Source organism: Rana temporaria, chromosome 11 (genome assembly GCF_905171775.1).
Source record: "Rana temporaria chromosome 11, aRanTem1.1, whole genome shotgun sequence".
Taxonomy (NCBI): Eukaryota; Metazoa; Chordata; class Amphibia; order Anura; family Ranidae; genus Rana; species Rana temporaria.
The window spans coordinates 9,054,104-9,075,671 of NC_053499.1; the positions used below are offsets into that span (position 1 = coordinate 9,054,104).

At 46.6% G+C, this 21,568-nt stretch overlaps 1 protein-coding gene across 4 annotated transcripts in view; it reads left to right on the top strand.

Annotated features, from left to right (window-relative positions):
• SBF2 (SET binding factor 2) overlaps positions 1-21,568 on the top strand; it is a 420,356-nt gene that overhangs the window by 345,808 nt on the left and 52,980 nt on the right. Inside the window, exons 27-31 of one of the 4 annotated variants that reach the window (XM_040327974.1) lie at positions 2,369-2,565; positions 3,860-4,000; positions 8,540-8,635; positions 13,929-13,973; positions 19,882-20,066. In XM_040327974.1, coding sequence (XP_040183908.1) covers positions 2,369-2,565; positions 3,860-4,000; positions 8,540-8,635; positions 13,929-13,973; positions 19,882-20,066 — 664 coding nt within the window. The remainder of the gene's footprint in view (positions 1-2,368; positions 2,566-3,859; positions 4,001-8,539; positions 8,636-13,928; positions 13,974-19,881; positions 20,067-21,568) is intronic. The other 3 variants (XM_040327975.1, XM_040327976.1, XM_040327978.1) reach the window with 3 other exon arrangements.

Sequence of the window (21,568 nt, forward strand, 5' to 3'; positions counted from 1 at the left end):
TTTAGAAGGGACGCCGCTGAGCCAATGCCCACTCCCCCAGTCCAGCATATATAGTTACATAGTTAGTCAGGTTGAAAAAAGACACAAGTCCATCCAGTTCAACCACAAATAAATAAACAAACAAAATAAAAAACACAGTACAATCCCATACACCCAACTTCATACCCACAGTTGATCCAGAGGAAGGCAAAAAACCCCAGCAGAGCCATGATCCAATTTGCTACAGCAGGGGGAAAAATTCTTTCCTGATCCCCCGAGAGGCAATCGGATTTTCCCCGGATCAACTTTACCTACAAATCTTAGTACTCAGTTATATTCTGTACATTTAGGAAAGAATCCAGGCCTTTCTTAAAGCAATCTACTGAGCTGGACAGAACCACCTCTGGAGGGAGTCTGTTCCACATTTTCACAGCTCTTACTGTGAAGAAACCTTTCCGTATTTGGAGATGAAATCTCTTTTCCTCTAGATGTAAAGAGTGCCCCCTTGTCCTCGGTGATGACCGTAAAGTGAATAACTCAACACCAAGTTCACTGTATGGACGCCTTATATATTTGTACATGTGGATCATATCCCCCCTTATTCTCCTCTTCTCAAGAGTGAATAAATTCAGTTCCTCTAATCGTTCCTCATAGCTGAGCTCCTCCATGCCTCTTATCAGTTTGGTTGCCCTTCTCTGCACTTTCTCCAGTTCTCCGATATCCTTTTTGAGAACTGGTGCCCAAAACTGAACTGCATATTCCAGATGAGGTCTTACTAATGATTTGTACAGGGAAGGGGGGGCAAAATGATATCTCTTTCTCTGGAGTCCATCCCTCTCTTATACAAGAAAGGACTTTGCTCGCTTTGGAAACCGCAGCTTGGCATTGCATGCCATTATTGAGCTTATGATCAACTAAAACCCCCAGATCCTTCACTACGGATCCCCCCAGTTGTACTCCCCCTAGTATGTATGATGCATATTCTTAGCCCCCAAGTGCATAACTTTACATTTATCAACATACTTCTGCCACCTCACTACGCTTGACAGAATGGGATCCCACCATGCACCTAGCGTGGACATCATGAGTGTATCTAACTCTTTGCACTCTCCTGTATTTATCTTCATGTGACCAGGTCCTTAAGGTCTCTATACCACAGGTTCGGTCCAAGAAAAAAAGTGTGTGCACTCAGATGCACCTCCTGGTGCGAAGGAGCCTTCAGACTGGTGTGCCTCGGGATTGTTTCCGATTCTCAAGAGTGCCTTGGCTGAAAAAAGGTTGAAAAACACTGGGCTAGATGATGCACCTATGCCTTCCACTAGGGATGAGCTCTGGCATGTTCGCACAGTCCACATGCAGAGCCCGACAGGAAGTCTGCACAAGGCTGTGCTAATCACAGCCAGGGAGACATTTCCCGATCTCTGCAGCCGAGCATCGGGAAATGTCTCCCTGCCTGTGATTAGCGCAGTGCCGTGCAGACTTCCTGGCGGACTCTGCACGTGGACTGTGCGAACACGCCGGAGCTCATCCCTACCTTCCGCCTGGAGTCTCATACAGTTAAATGCCCCCACTGTGCATGGGGCCTAGGAATTGCACCCTTTCCTTTATTTTTAAATGTAAACAGGAACTAATGGCAGACGCTCCTATTCATGTTTTGTGAATGCCTTGCGGCTCCCAAGCACCACGTTCGCTGCCTGGCTGTCATGGACACAACATCTTCTCTGGGCTGCAAGTTTGTCAACTTGATGCGGCAGGTGCTGGCAGAGGGCGACACTTAGAGTGGCTTTGATGGTAGAAAACAGACTTTGGCTATGTCCAAAGAGCACCTACACTTGCCAAAATATGGCACTGCTGCATTGAAAGGGAGATTTTACCAGTGCCTGATGTTACTGAATTATCTTCTCCTTCCCGAAGCCAGCTCTGTCTATGACCATTCTAATTACACGATGCGGATTTTAGGGTGATTTTCTCATGTAGGGCAAAGCAACCGGTTCTTTTAATGCCCTCCCTGCTGCACATACTTGACTTTCCTTCTCTCCCGTGCTACTCTGCAAAGAAAATCAGAGCTCAGAATGCTCCCTGCCCCCCCCTTATGTGAAAGCTCTGGGACTTGTCCCATGCTCATTCATACCCCCGAAGTACCAAACAACCCATCATCTTGAGTCTTTGGCGTCACTTCATCTAAGGAAAACTAGAACATATTTTCGGTAAGTGCAGCACGGCTGCTGAGATGTGACGCCAGGGATTGACAGGCATTATCATTATCATAAAATTACCTTTTAGCAATGTCCTGGGAGTGCTTTCATATTTTGCTTGCTTCGTCCCTTTAACAATGATAACATTCCTCTGCTGTCTGTGAAATTAACACTTTTTATTTCTCATCTTCCAGTTACCCCGGTCTTCTTGTTGTGCCGCAGTTGGTACAGGACAGCAGTCTGCAGAAAGTTGCCAGGTGTTATCGCCATAACAGACTGCCGGTGGTCTCCTGGAAAAACGCCAAAACAAACGCTCTCCTTCTTCGGTCTGGGGGCTTCCATGGAAAGACTGTGGTTGGGCTCTTTAAATCACAGAATACGCACCCTGCTGGTGAGTGCCAGGGGTCTGAGGAGGGTGCAAACACTCAGTCATGGAGGACAGTAGAAAGGGGGAGGGTGCAAACAGTCCTGGAGGTCAGGAGGATGGTAGACACACTCAGTCCTGGAGGACAGTAGACAGGGAGAGGGTGCAAACACTCAGTCCTGGAGGACAGTAGACAGGGAGAGGGTGCAAACACTCAGTCCTGGAGGACAGTAGACAGGGAGAGGGTGCAAACACTCAGTCCTGGAGGACAGTAGAAAGGGGGAGGGTGCAAACAGTCCTGGAGGTCAGGAGGATGGTAGACACACTCAGTCCTGGAGGACAGTAGACAGGGAGAGGGTGCAAACACTCAGTCCTGGAGGACAGTAGACAGGGAGAGGGTGCAAACACTCAGTCCTGGAGGACAGTAGACAGGGAGAGGGTGCAAACACTCAGTCCTGGAGGACAGTAGACAGGGAGAGGGTGCAAACACTCAGTCCTGGAGGACAGTAGAAAGGGGGAGGGTGCAAACAGTCCTGGAGGTCAGGAGGATGGTAGACACACTCAGTCCTGGAGGACAGTAGACAGGGAGAGGGTGCAAACACTCAGTCCTGGAGGACAGTAGACAGGGAGAGGGTGCAAACACTCAGTCCTGGAGGACAGTAGAAAGGGGGAGGGTGCAAACAGTCCTGGAGGTCAGGAGGTTGGTAGAGACACTCAGTCCTGGAGGACAGTAGACAGGGATAGGGTGCAAACACTCAGTCCTGGAGGACAGTAGACAGGGAGAGGGTGCAAACACTCAGTCCTGGAGGACAGTAGAAAGGGGGAGGGTGCAAACAGTCCTGGAGGTCAGGAGGTTGGTAGAGACACTCAGTCCTGGAGGACAGTAGACAGGGAGAGGGTGCAAACACTCAGTCCTGGAGGACAGTAGAAAGGGAGAGGGTGCAAACACTCAGTCCTGGAGGCCAGTAGAAAGGAGGAGGGGGAACTCAGTCCTGGAGGTCAGTAGAAAGGGAGAGGGTACAGACACTCAGTACTGGAGGTCAGTAGAAAGGAGGAGGGTGCACTCAGTCCTGGAAGCTAAGAGGATGGTACAGACACTTGGTGCTGGAGGCAAGTGGAAAGAAAGAAGATAGACGCTCAGTCCTAGGTGTCGGTAGAAACTAAGGTACAAACCTACAGTCCTAGAGGCCAGTAGAAAGGTGGAGGGTACAGACACTTAGTCCTAGAGGCCAGTAGAAAGGAGAAGGATGTGATAATTGCTTTGGTAGGTCACTGATGTCAATTCCAGTAATCTAATTCATTCTGCTTTGTCGCTCTTTAGCTCCAGCCTCATCTCTTGAGTCATCAAGCAGCATCGAGCAGGAAAAGTATTTACAGGCTTTGCTGAATGTTATCTCTGTCCACTACAAGTCCAATGCAGGAAGCACCATGACCATCAGGCCTACCCTGGCCCTATCACCAGGTACAGCCTGCAGACTTTTCATACATGATTCCAGGTATTTTCTTGTCTGGGCAAGATGTCCAGGATGTTCCTCTCACTTTTGTGAAGCCATCAACACCACTTCCTGTAGCATTGTGTTTTGTACTGTACCCACAGGCATCGGAACACATGCCTGGGCATCTCATAGCACCTCTGTGCTTTGTGCCTCAGGGCCTGAAGTCCATTATTTGTCTTTGGCGGATTCAGGTGTCAGTTGATACTTCAGTGCTGGACTCAGATTCTACCTGAAGATTCTGAGCAAATTATCAAGTAGGGGATGACACAAGGATATACCAGAAACGCCTATGAATTCAGGCTCTTTGTCCTTCTCCTGAACATACATCTCCATACATGGCCCCTGGAGCTTACACATGGCTGATGACTTTAGGGAGGTGAATGCGTAGTCGCATGCTTCTCCATACCATTAAAGGGTCACTAAAGGAATTTTTTTTTTTAGCTAAATAGCTTCCTTTACCTTACTGCAGTACTGGTTTCATGTCCTCATTGTTCGTTTTTGCTTTGAAGTAGCTGTAATTCTGCTGTGATCTCCACACTTCCTGGTTGCCTGTTTCCTTATAACCATCGTACTGGGAGATTTTCACGGTGGTCTAAGCTGTCATTACTGTGTGTCTAAAACTCCTCAGAACCAATCAGATTAATTTTAAAAACAAAACACTGCCCTGGATTTGTTGTTTTTGTTCTGTGAGTCTTCCCGACTCACCTCTCACCCGGAACTTCATGTATGTACCTTTAAAACCGAACGTGAAACTAGAGGCACATTATATGATAGATTAAATTCAATTTGTAATCATTTTTAAAAGAAATCAGTTAACTTTTATGTCTCTATACCCTGTAAACAGTCATTTCAGCAAAAAACATTTTTTTCCTTTAGTGACCCTTTAAGGTACTGAGTTGTTCCTCTTCACTCCTGGCCCAACATGTGGTGAGTGGCAAGGCGAAGGGAAAGTATGTACGTACAGCTGCAGTAGGCGGTTGGTAAGTAAACCTCAAGTAAAAGAGACGCTGCTCTCCCAACCAGCCATCATAGCATAGTAATCCATATCAGATTCAGCCAAAAGGCTTCGCCCCCTAACACAGGGCGAAATGCGTCAGTGGGTGTGGCCTTTTGACACACACTTGCAGGCTGAAGCCAATCTTGGGTGCTCTGCTATGATGGCGTCTTTTACTTGATGTATGCATCACTCTGGATGGACAGTTTGGCAGCATGCACCCCCTTTTACCTGTGCATCTCGGGAATGCATTCTCTGGCTTTAAGGCCACGGTAAGACCCCTTTCACACTGAGACACTTTATAGCAGGGGTGCCCAACCTTTTGAAGAGCGAGGGCCACTTAAGAGACTTGGTAACTGGCCGTGGGCCACAATAAGTGTAGCGGACGGAAGACAGATCCGCTTCTGCTCTGTACATGCAGAGTGGACACGGACACAGCCCACTCAACTCTGTGGGCCCTCCCATCCGATCCAACCAGATGGAAGGGGATGGATCCCCTTCTGTTTTTTTTTTTGTGAATCGGATTGGAGGTAGGTGGGTGTGCTCTGCTACCTCCGCAGCCCCTTGCTTCCTCTACCGTTGACTTCATTCAAAACACTGATGCTCTGGGATGGCTTGAGAACCTGCTATCCCAAAGCTGGAGGTCGCGGGCCACATCAGAAGGCTCCGCGGGCCACATCAGAAGGCTCCGCGGGCCACTGGTTGGTCACCCCTGCTTTATAGGCACTATAACGCTAAAAAAAGCTCCTGCAAAGCGCTCTGAAACAGCAGCTGCTGTCTCTCCAATGTGAAAGCCCCGAGGGCTTTCACACTGGAGCGGTGCGCTAGCAGGACGGTAAAAAAAAGTCCTGCAAGCAACATCATTGGAGTGCTGAAGGAGCGGTGTGTATACCGCTCCTCCACCGCTCCTGGCCATTAAAATCAATGGGCACCGCGGCTATACCGCCAGCAAAGCACCACTGCAGAGGCGCTTTGCGGTGGTTTTAACCCTTTCTCGGCCGTTAGCGAGGCGGTAAAAGTGCCCCGCTAGAGGCCGAATAGCGCCGCAAAATTGCCGGTAAAGCGCCGCTGTTTTTAGCGGCGCTTTACCGGCAATTTTACCGCCGACACCCCAGTGTGAAAGGGGCCCAAGCAAACCTGTTGCTTTGCCCTGAATAGGGAAAACATAGGTTCACTTTAAAGTGACTGCCCAATCCATTTACTGCTGTCCGTGGTTCTGACAAGGAGATCTCCCTTCCCCTTTAGGGAGACTCGATTCTTATTAGGAACATAAGGAAGAGGGCGATCATTGTTGCATAGTGGTATCAGCATTTTGGTGTCACCAGCAACCCAGTGGACTGCACAGCAGGCTATGGAAAGCGCATTACAGAAAGAGGAAGCCGCTACTTATAGCTTATAGCAGAGCACTGGCTGTTGCAGTAGGAAGTGGGTTTCCCTATTCGGATCATGGACAGCAGTAAAGATTAAAGGGGGTTACGCTTTAAGGGGCCATTAGCGCACGTTGCCACAATGCATTGCAACAAACCTGCTCTATGTGCATTGTGGTGACGTTCATTATAAATTGTACAGTACTTATTTATAATAAATGGGCAGCCTTAATACAATGGACATTAACACGTGTCCAATAACGTGCCACAACCAGCCACTTGTTAATGGTCTCTGATCGCCATCTCTCCCTTAGCAGGAATGAATGTTATTCTCTTCACATTGCTGGTAAAGTATCTGTTTGTACCATAGAATATATCATAGAATGGATGAAAAAAAAATCTTGAAAAGTATTGTGTACACCAGCAGGTACTCTTTAATTACTCCATAGACTCTACTGGGTACAAGGAGACTATTCACAGCGTAGCACTCCTGACAATTTTATCCCCATGTCAGCCGTCATGTGCCGATTCTCAGGTCGGTTCACAGAGAGGTGACCGCGGACTGGGGCGACATGTGACTCCGGAAAGTTGCCCAGCCTAATCAGCTTAGTTACTCTTGATACAATCTGTGAAGTGCACCCATCAGAAAACCCATGCATGCTTCGCTTACCCTTAACAGCCAGCGCAGTCGCCGCACATAATCCGCTAATCGTGTCAGCACACGACTTTCATGTGTTAACCGTTCTCATGCGGAATACCAATGGTGCTGGGATTTAACGGGGTCAGTCCACCTAAAACCGATAGTTCAGTTCTGGCCGATGCACTGAGTCCGTGACTGTCTTGTGTTTTTTCTTGTGATTCCTCTGGCCGAAAATTCCCCGTGCTGCTTCCCAAGCTCTATTTATACTTTTGCAATTATTGATCCATGTCTTTTGTCATGCCTTGTGAAGGTGTATGTAAAGACAAAACTTTTTTTTTGTATTCGATAGAATTAGGGAAAGGTTAAAACTAGGGTTGCCTATACCACGGGTCTACAAACTTTCTAAACAAAGGGCCAGTTTACAGTGGAGAGAATGTAGGGGGGATTAGTGCTTCATCATTGGCGTCAGTGGGAGGAATAGTGTCCCCTCATTGGTGTCAGTTTGAGGAATAGTGTCCCCTCATTGGTGTCAGTTTGAGGAATAGTGTCCCCTCATTGGTGTCAGTTTGAGGAATAGTGTCCCCTCATTGGTGTCAGTGGGAGGAATAGTGCCCCATCATTGGTTTCAGTGGGAGGAATAGTGCCCTGTCATTGGTGTCAATGGGAGGAATAGTGCCAGGTCATTGGTGTCAGCAGCAAGAATAGTTCTTCACTGTCTGTAGGAGAAATGTTGCCTTGCATGAGTGGGAAGAACTGTGTCCCAAGGGCTGAATAGAGGTAAGCAAAGGGCCACAGTTTGGAGACCACTGCTGCAAAAAGAAAGATCTGAATTCTCACGTACTCTAGTCACTCGGGTCTGGTCACATAATTGGATCCCACCGCCAACAACGGCTGCAGAGCCTGGGCATGGACATCGCTCATAGGCTTATTATGGGGCATCTGTTGTCGGCTGTCCCTGCTCTACATAGAAGCCAGTATTAGGACTTGATCATGTGACCAGAAAGGTGTGCCCTCAGGATAGACATTTGTGCGGGTGCACGGCCCCAAACATGCATCGGCACCCACACTGATACCAATTGACATGAATGGGACTGCCTCCACGGGGATGCACAGAACACCTGCACAATTCTGTGTGGGTAAACACGGCCTTGGCATGGGCCTATGTTATAGGATGCCCTGTGTGAACGAGGGCTTAAACTGCATAACAAATCTCAGAAGTATAAATAGGTCCTATGACTCTTGAGTAAAATCTGTGGTACGGTGGATGACACAGAGAATCCAGCAGCTCCACAATGGCGGGTGGGTGGGGTTGAGAATTTCATCTTCTCAATTATCTCATCAGCATATGCCATAACAGAGGTATCAGTTCTAGGTGGACCAATCCTATAATACGCAATCCAGAAAACCCATAACTTTTTCATGTTTGCATTCCATTGTTGTGTTGCCTATAACATGTTTTTTTTTTGTTATCGTTTTTGTTGTCTGTCTGTTTGGATGACCTCAGGCAGTGCCAGAAAGAGCTACCGAATGAGCAGTATGGTTAAACATGTTGTGCCAGGACACTTGGATGGCAGTCCGTCCAATAGCTTTTCCCGAGGAGGTTAGTAAGTGAAGCCCCCATTTCATGAAGATCTCAGTGGGGCTAGTAAGGCGGATCTTGGGGGGGGGCGCAATCAAGGATTTTGTACAAGTTTACATTGTCATTATTTATCCAGTTTAGAATACAACCCCTCCTATCCTCTGGTGGTGGGTCATCCTAATTTAGAGCTTATCTACAAACTTCAGAGTAGATAAGCATGTGATTGGTTTGACATTGCAATCAACCAGGCAAATCATTACAGATATTTCGCACATCCTGACCCTGACCACTCTAGTTAAAGGGCTCTAATATTTATACCCAGGAGTCACTTTTTTTTATTTGGATTACATTTTTCAGTATGTTTGTCACCATGAGGTTAATTTACTGGAGTGTGTAAAATCTGGTACAGCTCTGCAAAGAAACCAATCATCTTCCAGGTATTTTTTTTTTGTCAAAGCTTAATTGAACAAGCTGAAGTTAGAAGCTGATTGGCCACCATGCACAGCTGCACTAGATTTTGCACTCTCCAGTTTTAGTAAATCAACCCCCCTGTGTCACTGTCTACAGTTCTCTTAAAGCAGACCTTCCATGGCAAAGGTAAGGTCTGCTGGTTTGCCAGTCCACTGCCTCCCTCACTCCCCCAACACGAATGCCTTTAGAAAGCCATTGGTGTCCATGTGGACTGCAGTTTTCACCAGCATTGTAAGGGTCGTCACAAGTCTTTTTAATGCAGGGGTTCCCTTTATTGTTACCCTTTTACCCCACTTTTACCATTACACCTCATCTCGGGTACCTGAGCAAGGGTTCGTTAATATGTGTCGCATGACACCGGGGACTTGGAACTTGTAGTTTCGCAACATCTGGGGGTCCGCCAGTTTGAGACCCCTGCTTTAGGGACTGCCTAAAGAGAGAAACCTGGATTGGAATGATGACTCCGGAGTCTGCACCTTTAAAAATATGTCAGCAATGGCAGCTCTCAGATTCTTTTCCTAGTCCCTAATGCAATACTGGGCAGTAGACAACGGACAAATAAAACCCTCTGCCAGTAAATATCATGTAGGGTTCTACCTTTTTATGTGATGTAATGCCCACTCCCATTTCACTCTTACAATGTTTAACAGATGTTGCTTGCTTTTTTATTTTTATTTTTTCATGTGCCTGCGCTAACCCAGCCAAGTGTCTTATATCCCAAATACAGCATTGTAATGTCAAGTCCTGTTTTGGCCCATCAGTCATACATCTATTGCAAAACAGAAATCTGATAATTCTCATATTTCAGTTACGTTGTGCCAAATGGTCTCCTGAGGGGGAGCCCCAGCAAATTCCGTTACTCGGGCTTAGGTGGTTTAGCTCCATGTAACTCTGCAGAATCCTTGTTTGCTATGGCTGTCTGCTGGCCAGCTCCGTGGAAAGGTTTCTTCTCTTAGGTGGTGGGCCTTGGCTTCCTTCTCTCTCTCCCGTCACGTTCTTGCAAGATGAAAAGCTGCAGGGAGATTTTACGGCAGACTTTAGACTTGAATGGAGAGTGCTTATATTCTGATCAAGAATGGATCTCCTGTCCCCACCATTCATTTCTGATTTTAGCATTTGATTACGGACATAGTCATTTTTGGTCCTGGATTTTTGGCATACAGTCGAGGTTTGGCACCAATAAACAGAAAATTAATAATTTTCCTTTTTTTCCGAGGGAAATACTGTAGATGTGTCATTGATACAAATAGTAAGGAAAATGGATAAGAGGCATTGACGCACTGAATATGCTTTATATTACTGTTGTCCTCTAACATTATAGTAATAGTGTAAATGTAGAGAATACATGGTCAATATTAACCAGTTACTACTGACAGACTAAGGCTGGGTACCAGAGGTGTATCTAGTGAAAATGGCGCCTATGGCAAGCACTGAAACTGCGCCCTTGTCAAAACATTTGAAACCCATCTTTCAGGTAACCAGGGACATGGCGGGGACAGAGAGGGACACTGGGGACCACAGGTGGCTGGTGCTGACCATTTTTGGGGGGGGGCGCAAACAAACTGAAAAAATAAATAAAACATCAGTTGCAGCCACTGTGCACATCAAACGCAGCCACTACCCTATGTGGATCCGGTCTGGCCAGTCATCGGTCATCTTGGGTGCACCTGTCTCTCCCCTCCCCAGGTAGAAGGAGAAATATTAGCAATTGCTGTTCCGGCGCCGCGTTTCAGCAGGGCGGGCGAGGCGCCGGGAGCTACATTAGTGCGGGAGGACGGGTGGGGGTTTTGTCATGCAGGGGGGTGGCTTTTTGCCGCCCCCTCCCCATGGCGCCCATGGCACTTGCCATAGCTGCTATACCCTAGATACGCCACTGCTGGGTGCACACCATCCCCGCATCCGTCTCACAGCAAGGGGTACGGTACATCCTGGTTCACCATTTCAGGTCCGAATTTTTGGCTGACTCCAGACCTAGTTATACTGAAAAAAGTTTGGGACTTTAGATGAAACATGCACCTAAAAGTTGGAACCGGGCAATGAGTGTCTGACCAAAAAATGGATACTATAACTATACTAGCTGAATCTCAATATCCAGCACACTCAAGACAGTATAGCGTAGAAATAGCATTTATTTAATATATATATATATACACATAATACATAGTAGCATATTTGCATTATGGTAATATTAATATAGATACAGTCAGGCACATTGATCTAAATATCACATAAACATATAAAATTCATGACTGTTACAGCAGAATACAGATAAGAATTTGTAAAAATAATGAAATGATCCCATATAGTAGACATGATTGTAGCATCAGAATAGCTTGACGCGTTTTGTGGAACTCTCCATTCATCAGGAGCAGATGCTGGTATATACGGTATCTGAAATTAATATGGTTTGGTAGAATTTAGCTATCTAGGATGGCAGGGGAGTATAGGGGACAGATAGAGGAAAAAGTATAAATACACTAGTATGGGACAAGGAAGATAACATATCCCAAAGTTAAAGATAACGGTGGGTCTGATTGATGAGTGATAAGGGCTGCAAGCCAGCCGGACAAGTCATCAGTCCCGGGAGCTGAGGTGGTAATCCCTAGATAAGTAGCTGGAAAATACCCTCAGGGGACAGCTGTCCCTGGGAGTGAGGTACCCAATGGAAGTGGAATAGAATAGCCATAAAAAAAAATCTGACTCCAGACCTGAAATGGACATGCAAAACACACCGGACCAGCTGCGGAGATATGTGAACCGCCTCTATAAAGAGCCAGTCAAAATCTCTTGCTATTGCGAATTGGATGTGGGGAACCCAGCCTTAGCCAATTGCTAACAGTTACCTCATTAGAGTGGAGCTGTACAGGAGAACTTTTGCCACTTCGTCCTTCCACTAAAAACACTAGTAAATAATACTTAGAAGTAGCAGTTGATCACTAAACGGATGGAACAAATAGCTCCCTATGGAGTAGGCTACACATGTACCATGCATTTGTATCTTGTAGCGATCAGTTGTACATGTTTGAATAAGTGTTTCCTTAAATTGATGACTGCCAATTGGATGATTAAATCTGTAGTTGTAAAATATAATTGTCTGCATAACTTGGCTTTGATTTATATCCCTAACCCGATAAGCCCCAATATCCAGTTTTTTACCCTAAACCAAAGTGTGTTCATCAACCTAACCTCCTAACCTCCATCCAAGCCATAAACCTAAACCTCAGTCTAACCCCTAAATCAATATCTTACCCTCAAACAAACTTCTGATTTTCAACTTAACCCCCTAAACCTTTGATAAACCCACAACCAATCCACATTTAGCACTGGGTGCAGAGAACTGTAGAGAAAAGCAAAGTACGCTGTCCTTTTCTCCGTTAATCCTGTAGGTCAGTGCCTGTCAACTTATTATATATACAGTAGGAGGCCTTCAAATCTGGCACCTGATATCACTAAAGAGAGACTGTAAACTACAGGAGTTGTTGAAGAAGGGGACATGCTGTAGTAGTTGTTGAAGACTGGGGACATGCCGTAGAAGTTGTTGGAGATAGAAGACCTACTGTTGGAGTTGGGAGATTGTGGACATGCTGAAAGAGTTTTTGAGGACTGGGGACATGCTGTAGGAGAGTTATTGGAGATTAGTAACATCCTTTAGGGGTTTTTTTGTAGACTGGGGACATACTGTAGGAGTTTTTGAATCTTTAGGAGTTGGTAGACTTGTAACATGCTGTGGGAGTTGGAGACTTGGGACAATGCAGTATGGGTTAGTGAAGACTGGGGACAATGCTGTAGGAGTGGTTGAAGACTGGGGACAACATCCTAGGAGTTGTTGAAAACTGGGGGCATGCTGCAGGAGTTGTTGAAGACTAGGGACATGCTGTAAAGGAGTTGTTGAAGACTAGGGATATGTTGTAAGGAGTTGTTGAAGACTAGGGACATGCTTTAGGAGTTATTGGAAACTGGGGAATGCTGTGGGAATTGTCGGAGACTTGGGACAATGCTGTGGGAGTTGTTGCTGACTTGGGACAATGCTGTGGGAGTTGTTGGAGACTTGGGACAATGCTGTGGGAGTTGTCGGAGACTTGGGACAATGCTGTGGGAGTTGTCGGAGACTGGGGACAATGCTGTGGGAGTTGTCGGAGACTGGGGACAATGCTGTGGGAGTTGTCGGAGACTGGGGACAATGCTGTGGGAGTTGTCGGAGACTTGGGACAATGCTGTGGGAGTTGTCGGAGACTGGGGACGATGCTGTGGGAGTTGTTGAAGACTGAGAATATGCTTTATGAGTTGTTGGAGACTAGGGGCGATGTTGTGGAAGTTGTCGGAGACTGGGGACAATGCTGCGGGAGTTGTTGAAGACTGGGAACATGCTTTATGAGTTGTTGGAGACTGGGGACAAAAACATAAAAATAGAAAAGCTGCTAATCATAACATAAAAAAGTAAGATAGTGTGAAAGAAATAAACCAAATCATTTAACAAGTAGAAGCCAATTTAACAAACAGTTTTCCTTCACTAGCTTGGCACCAAAACATAGAATGCTGTCTGTGGGGCCACCAAGGGCTGCACAAAAGGGCTACTTGTGGCCCCCAGGGTCCAGGTTGGACACCAGGGCTATAGGTTGTGGTGGCAGGATATATCCATTCTTGTGTAGTGTAAGGTGCAATTCTTTTTTTACATCTCCATCTCAGCTTTTTTAACAATAACGTGATGGAGAACAGGGAGACAGGACTCTCTTCTGCACGCCCAAACGACTATTTCTTTCTGTATGCTCTGATGTGTTTGTCCTGTCTTACGGAAACCTCCTGTCTTTTTCCTTTTCTCTCTTCTCTCTTCTTTCTCTGTCAGTCCTTGGGTTACACCCAACTGCTAAGGCAAGGATACATGCTGCAGGTACTCGCTTGCTATCCGCATTACACATTACCCTTCATAGCCTTCTCATTCCTCATATTTATCACATCGAGGAGCAGCTTCAGACACTGAAAACTGCAAATTCATGAAAGCTGGAGTAGAAGTGGAGTGGTGGCCCATAGCAAAACATTTTTTTTCTGAAGGTGACTTTTTTTTTTATATATGCACAGATCAACCGTAACATTATGATGGCCCATCTAATATTGAGTAGGTCCCCCTTTTACCAAAACAGCCCTGGCCCATTGCACCATGGACTCCACTAGATCTTTGAAGGCATGCTGAGGTATCTGGCACCAAGCTGTCAGTAGCAGATCCTTTCAAGTCCTGTAATTTGCAAGGTTAGGCCTCCATGGTTCCGACTTGTTTTTCCAGCACATCCCACAGATGCTTGATGAATGGAGATCTGAAAAATTTGGAGACCAAGTTAACATCTAAAACTTGTGCCGTGTGACAGGGCGCATTATCTTGCTGAAAGTGGGCACTGCCACCAGGGAATACCGTGTACATGAAGGGGTATACTTGGTCACGAACAATGTTTAGGTAGGTGGTAGGTGTCAAGTAATATCCTACACAATTGGCAGGAGCCAAGGTTTCCCTGCAGAACCTTGCCCAAAGCATCACACTGCCCCAATGCAAATAAAGGAGCACACCGACCTACTAAGAGGGGGGATGAGGAAAGGCCATGACCTCTGGGTTGTGAAGCTTGCAAAGCTGAAACCAAGAGATCATAGAGAATCGAAGGTCCTGCACAGCGGGTGGGAAGTCTACCGGAGAAGTCACAATACATGCATGCACTGTTTTTAACTTGCAGTTTTAAAGTGTTTGCTTTTAAAAAAAAAAAAATGTTTGTTTTCAGAGAAGAAACCTATTTGGTTACTGAGGTGGTTATCTGCTCCATTTTTGCACCAGCTTTCCTAAATTTTCTCCTTTTCATATAGTAGCACAAACATCTAGTTGATAAATAGGATCTATTCACCACCCAGGCAATCTCTTCATCAGCTTGGCATAAGTTAAGCAGGGGCAGTGCTATCTCTCAAAAGAGAGGAGGGGGATTCTTAAAACTTCTAAAAGCGTTGCGCTTACGATGGCGCAACGCAATGTACGCCGTCGTAAGTCCTAATCTGGGCCGTCGTATCAATGCGAATCAGTTACGCATAGATAAGCATTAGATCCGACAGGCGTAAGGCTCTTACGCTGTCGGATCTTAAATGCAATTTTTTTTTTTGCTGCTAGGTCGTTTTCCCCGTCGAGTATGCAAATTAGCAAAATACGCGAATTCCCGAACGTACGCATGGTCGACGCAGTGAAGTTACGACGTTTACATTAGATTTGCGACGCATAAAGTTGCCCCTGCTGTATGAGGGGCAACCAATGTTAAGTATGGCCGTCGTTCCCGCGTCAAAATTTTAAAATTTACATCGTTTGCGTAAGTCGTCCGTGAATGGGGCTGGACGCCATTTACGTTCACGTCGAAACCAATGACGTCCTTGCGACGTCATTTGGCGCAATGCACCTTGGGATATTTTCCGGACGGCGCATGCCGGGTAGGGGGCGTGGATCATTCAAATTAGGCGCATTCCCGCGCCGCACGCACTGTTCGGCGCGGGAACGCGCCTAATTTAAATCATCCACGCCCCCTAACCGGCTCATTTGAATTAGGCGGGCTTGCGCCGGGGGATTTACGCTACGCCGCCGCAACTTTACAGACAATTTCTTTGTAAATAAAGCACTTGCCTGTAAAACTTGCGGCAGCGTAACGTAAACCAGATACGTTACGCCCGCACAGTTTTACGCCCATGTACGAGAATCTGAGCCTATGTCCTGCAGCGGTATCTGGATCACTTGTCTCCACCTTTTTAATGGGGGAGAGTATTTCAAATAGAAAAGTTGCTCTGAGCTGATATAGCAACCAATGACTGGGCTACATGCAAGATTCTTTAGTGTTCAGGGCTGATCTCCAGCCTTGCCCTCAGTCTTGCACTGCTGTACAGGCTCCTCCCCTGTACTAAAATGGCTTCCTCTGATTTCACTGCACACTGTGAGCTTCTGTGGCTGAGGTGTGACATCATCAGCCCGCCTCTCCACCTCAGACAATTAGAGGAACCCTTGTACCCATTCCTAAAAAAAAGAAAGAAAACGACAAGGCTTCCTGTGAATGGCTGTACCCCCCGGAACCCAGCACTGTATACTCTGTGTAGCCGGTGCTACATACAGTTTATAGAGTGCTGATAGTCATAGGTGTGCGCATTAGGGTGTGCACCTCAAAGCTCCAACACATATGCCTGTGTGACATATGTACTGGCCTCTTCCCCAACTATCCATCCTGAAACAATGGGGGGGGGGGAGCAAGGGGGACCCAGGCAGCAGAAAGAAGAGGGACAGGAGGGGTGGCATATATTGGTATCGATCCCGCTGTATTTTGCTCCTGTAGCAGTCGAATGTCGGGGAGAGGAGGAGAAGCCTACTTTCAGCTGCTGCAGGAGGAAAATACAGATTGGTTCCACTATATCCCAGCTCCGCTGCCCTTCCTCTCCAGATTCTGGGGGATTGCGGTTCACCTGTCACCTGTCCACGATCGGCAGGTAGATCACGATTGGGGGGTTGCCAACTTCAGGATTAGGGTGTACCCAGGGACACCCCTTGCGCACGCCTATGCTGACAGTGGAAATAATTTCTTTGCACCAGCTTGGTCCAAACAAACTGTTTAAAGTGGTTGTAAAGGGAGGTTTTTTACCTTCATACAATTTATGTATCCCACCCAACCCTCCTTATACTTACCTGAGCCCGATCTCGATCCAGCGATGTGCACGAGAGCCGAGGCTCTCTCGGCTCTCTCACTTCTCATTGGCTTAGAGACAGCAGTGGGAGCCATTGGCTGCCAATCACAACCAGTGAGGCGGGGGTGGGGCAGAGGTGGCTTGGGAGTCCGCATGCACTAGTGCCTCCATAGCAAGTGGCTTGCTATGGGGGCACCCGGCAGAGGAAGGGGGTCTGGGAGTTGCCAGGAGTCTGGCAGGGGACCTGAAAAGAGTTGAATCAGAGCTGCTCTGTGTAGGTAAGTATAGCATGTTTGTAAATTTTTTTTTTTACCTTTTAGAACATCTTTAAAACTGAATAAAGCCTGGTGTTCGGCTTTAAAATTGTATCTTTCTAATAAGTGGTTGACAATCTGACTTGTAGCCGAGTCCTTAAAGCAGGTCACACAGTAGTCACCCTACATTGCCTTCACATTGCTCGCGCCCAACACATCAGACCCATCATTCGCTGTCCTACAACTCTGTTGGGTCTCTGATGGCCCACACACTTTGCAACCCACATGGTGACACTTCATATTTTCGTTTACTCCATCCTCGTTTCTGTAGATCTGTATTTTTGTAGCACTAACACTGCCAATTGACTCACCCAACTATTGACTCTTATCTATTGTTATCTGATTATAGTTATCACCTCTAAGTGAATATGAAACTCTGCAAAGTTTCCCATAGAAATTTTGTGCCACATTTCAAAATAAGCTTGGTTGACCCGTATCCTATGTTGGTAAGGAACTAAAAGTTCCAGCATGCTTTGCCAGCTGGGGGCTCTGCTGGTTACCCAATGCTTGGTGTTCTATATAAATTCAGATTGGACAGTCTTGCCTTTTTAAAGGCCAAGCTTACTGAAGACTGGCGTTTTCATGTTTTGGGTTGGATGGTGGTTGGTGAGATCTGTGACCACCTTGTGCCTCATAGCCTGTAGCACAGCAAGGCATTTCTACAAATTTTTGGACCTCCTCCTTTCTTATCAGGATGGTTATAAAGCTGAGCAAGACTTTAAAAAAGTGTCTCTTAATTTTTTTTTAATCTTTATTAAATTCCCCCGGGGACCAAGTGCACTGAGAAATTAGCACCATCGTTTTTTTGCCTCAAATGCTAGCGTTTAACCACTTCAGCCTCGGACAATTTGGCTGGCCAAAGACCTGGCCACTTTTTGCGATTCGGCACTGCGTCGATTTAACTGACAAATGCGCGGACGTGCGACATGGCTCCAAAACAAAATTGAGGTCCTTTTTTTTCCCCCACAAATAGAGCTTCCTTTTGGTGATATTTGATCACCTCTGCGTTTATTTTTTGCGCTATAAACAAAATAAGCGTAATTTTTTAAAAAAAAAGCAATATTTTTTACTTTTTGCTATAATAAATAACCCCAAAAAATATATAAAAAAGCAATTTTTTTCCTCAGTTTAGGCCGATGCGTATTCTTCTACATATTTTTGGTAAAAAAAAAATCACAATAAGCGTTTATTGATTGGTTTGCTCAAAAGTTATAGCGTCTACAAAATAGGGGATAGTTTTATGGCATTTTTATTAATATTTTTTTTTTACTAGTAATGGCGGCGATCATATCGGGCACTTTTGATGCCATTTTGGGACCATTGTCATTTTTACAGCTATCAGTGCTATAAAAATGCACTGATTACTGTAAAAATTACACTGGGCGTGAAGGGATTAACCTGTAGGGGGCGCTGAAGGGGTTAAGTGTGTCCTAGGGAGTGATTCTAACTGGTAGGCGGCGTGGCTATGAGTGACACGTCACTGATCGCTGTTCCCGATGAGAGGGAACATTCGATCAGTGACATGTCACTAGGAAGAACGGGGCAATGTTGTGTTTACACTGACATCTCCCCATTCTTCAGCTCTGTGACCCGATCGCGGGGCACCCGTGGACATCGAGTCCACACGGCGGCAAATTAAAGGGGACGTACCTGTACGCCCATTTTCCCAGCCATGCCATTTTGTCGACGTTCATAAGTTTGTGCGGCGGTCCTTAAGCGGTTAAAGACGAGGTGTCTCTTAATTTTTTTAAATCTTTATTAAAGGGGTTGTAAATGAAACCATTTTTTTTAAATAACAAACATGTTATACTTGCCTCCACTGTGCAGCCCGTTTTGCACAGTGTGGCCCCGATCCTCGTCTTCTGGGGTCCCTCAGCGGCTGTCTCTGGTCCTCCCCGCAAGAACTCCACACAGTCATGCAAGCTCCCTCGCATTGTGTGGAGTCCTTGCGTGCGCGCTCCCGTGATACAGCGAGCGGCCATTGCCGCTCACTGTATCACTGGGCCCCGCCCCTCCGCGTCATTGGATGTGATTGACGGCAGCACCAGCCAATGGCTGCGCTGCTTTCAATCCATCCGCTCTAGCCAATCAATAGCCAGGTTGAGCAGCGAAGAGGATGTCGGAGGCCAAGCGCGGGATTTTCGAGGGGTCAGGAAAGTATAACGGGGGGGGGGGGGGGGGCGGGCGGTATAGTCAGAAGTTTTAGCCATAGAATGCATTAAGGTGAATTTTTTTTTACCTTTTACCAAACCTTTAAATTTCCCTGGGGGGCAAGTGCATTGAGAAATTGGCACCATTGTTTTTGCATCAAATACTACCTTTTTTAAAGTCTTTGCAGTGTACAAAACATACATAAATGATACAGAAGAGGGGGTGTGACATCCTCATAGTGGTATTGGCTGGGCATTAAGATCTACATCAGGGAAATCCCACCACTACAAATGTTTGGAAGGTTTGTAGTCAACATTTTAGCAGAATCCATAAAGCAGCATTTGAGTCACTCCAAGACCTCTTGATGCCACTGAAGTCTCCAACCAAACAGAAAAAATAATCAATGTGTTGACAGGTTGGCACAAACCCAAAACTGAAATATCAGTCTCAAACAGATTTACTCTTTACCTAGAGGAAGCTTTATGTCCTTTTGGACTACTGGGTATGTTTCCTTAGAGGTGATTTATTGTAGACTTTATGCACGCCTTTCCGCAGATACGACTTGCTCTGCAATGACCACCGAGTTTCCCATATGTTTACCGCCGTTGATTATTTTTTGCTTCTAATACTTTTGTAATTTGTACCCAGGCGTTTGGGCCAGCCTGCGCTCAAGCAATCGCCTAATCACCACCCAGACACCGCTTATTGATGTTGGCGCCCGGCTAGCAGGAAAGGATCACGGAGCTTCATACAGCGACCAGACCTCACTACAGAACAGCCTGCTAAAGCGCCAGGCCGCGCTCTACATCTTTGGTGAAAAATCTCAGTTGAGGGTAAGAAGTCTTTATTTGTTAAATGTTTTTCCTTTTCGTGTTTACCCTTCAGCTAAGATTATAGAAAAAAAGAGGTGTTCATTGTTTTAGTGGTCTACTATCATCCCTAAATAGATATACCGTATTTGCCCGCGTATAAGATGACTGGGCGTATAAGACGACCCCTATTTCTTTATCGTTACATCACGGGACACAGAGCGGCATTCATTACTATATGGAGTACCTTCAGGTGTAGACACTGGCAATCTTCAAACAGGAAATGCCCCTCCCTATATAACCCCCTCCCATAGGAGGAGTACCTCAGTTTTTACGCCAGTGGTGTTGGTGGTTAGATCCTCAGAACCTACTGAAGGGAAGGTCTTTCAGCCCAGTGGCTTGGAAGATAGTGACCACAGACGCCAGCCTAACGGGCTGGGGAGCAATTGTGGAGGGTTCCACTCGCCAAGGTATTTGGGCAAAGCCAGAGAAGCTGTTACCCATCGACATCTTGGAGCTCAGAGCTGTTCGACTAGCCCTCAGGGCTTGGACGTCGAAATTGCAGGGGTTCCCGGTGAGAATTCAATCAGACAATGCCACGGCAGTGGCATACATAAATCACCAAGGGGGAACCAGGAGTCAGGCCGCTCAGAGAGAAGTGAGCTTGATTCTCCTATGGGCAGAGGCTCATGTGCCCTGCATATCGGCAATATTCATTCCCGGAGTGGACAACTTTCAGGCGGACTTCTTAAGCCGCCAGACTCTATGGTCGGGGGAATGGTCTCTGCATCCACAGGTCTTTCAAGCACTCTGCCAAAGTTGAGGAGTGCCGGACGTGGATATCATGGCATCGAGACTCAACAAGAAGCTAGACAGGTTCATGTCCCGGTCAAGGGATCTGATGGCCTGCGGAACCGATGCTCTGGTTTGCCCTTGGCATCAGTTCAAACTTCTTTATGCATTTCCCCCGCTCCAGTTACTACCCCGCCTGCTGCGCAGGATCAGGGTGGAGCGCATACCAGTCATCCTGGTAGCTCCAGCATGGCCCAGAAGGGCATGGTACTCACTAATCCTAAGGATGGTAGTGGGAAACCCTTGGACTCTGCCTCTAAGGCCAGACCTGCTATCGCAAGGTCCGATCCTCCACCCTGCCTTACGGCATCTAAATTTGACGGCCTGGAAGCTGAATCCTTGATTCTCAGGGGTAGAGGTCTGTCTCAGAAGGTAATCTCTACCCTAATCAGAGCCAGGAAACCGGTCTCTAGGGTGATTTATCACAGGGTCTGGAAGGCCTATGTAGGCTGGTGTGAGTCCAAGCTATGGCTTCCTCGCAAATTCACCATTGATAGAGTTTTAAGTTTTCTCCAGCTAGGAGTGGATAAAGGATTGGCATTAAGCACAATCAAAGGACAGATTTCGGCTCTGTCAGTGTGGTTTCAGCGGCCGCTGGCCACCCACTCGCTGGTTAAGACCTTCCTTCAAGGGGTCTTACGTATTAAGCCTCCAGTTAAATCCCCGCTTTGTCC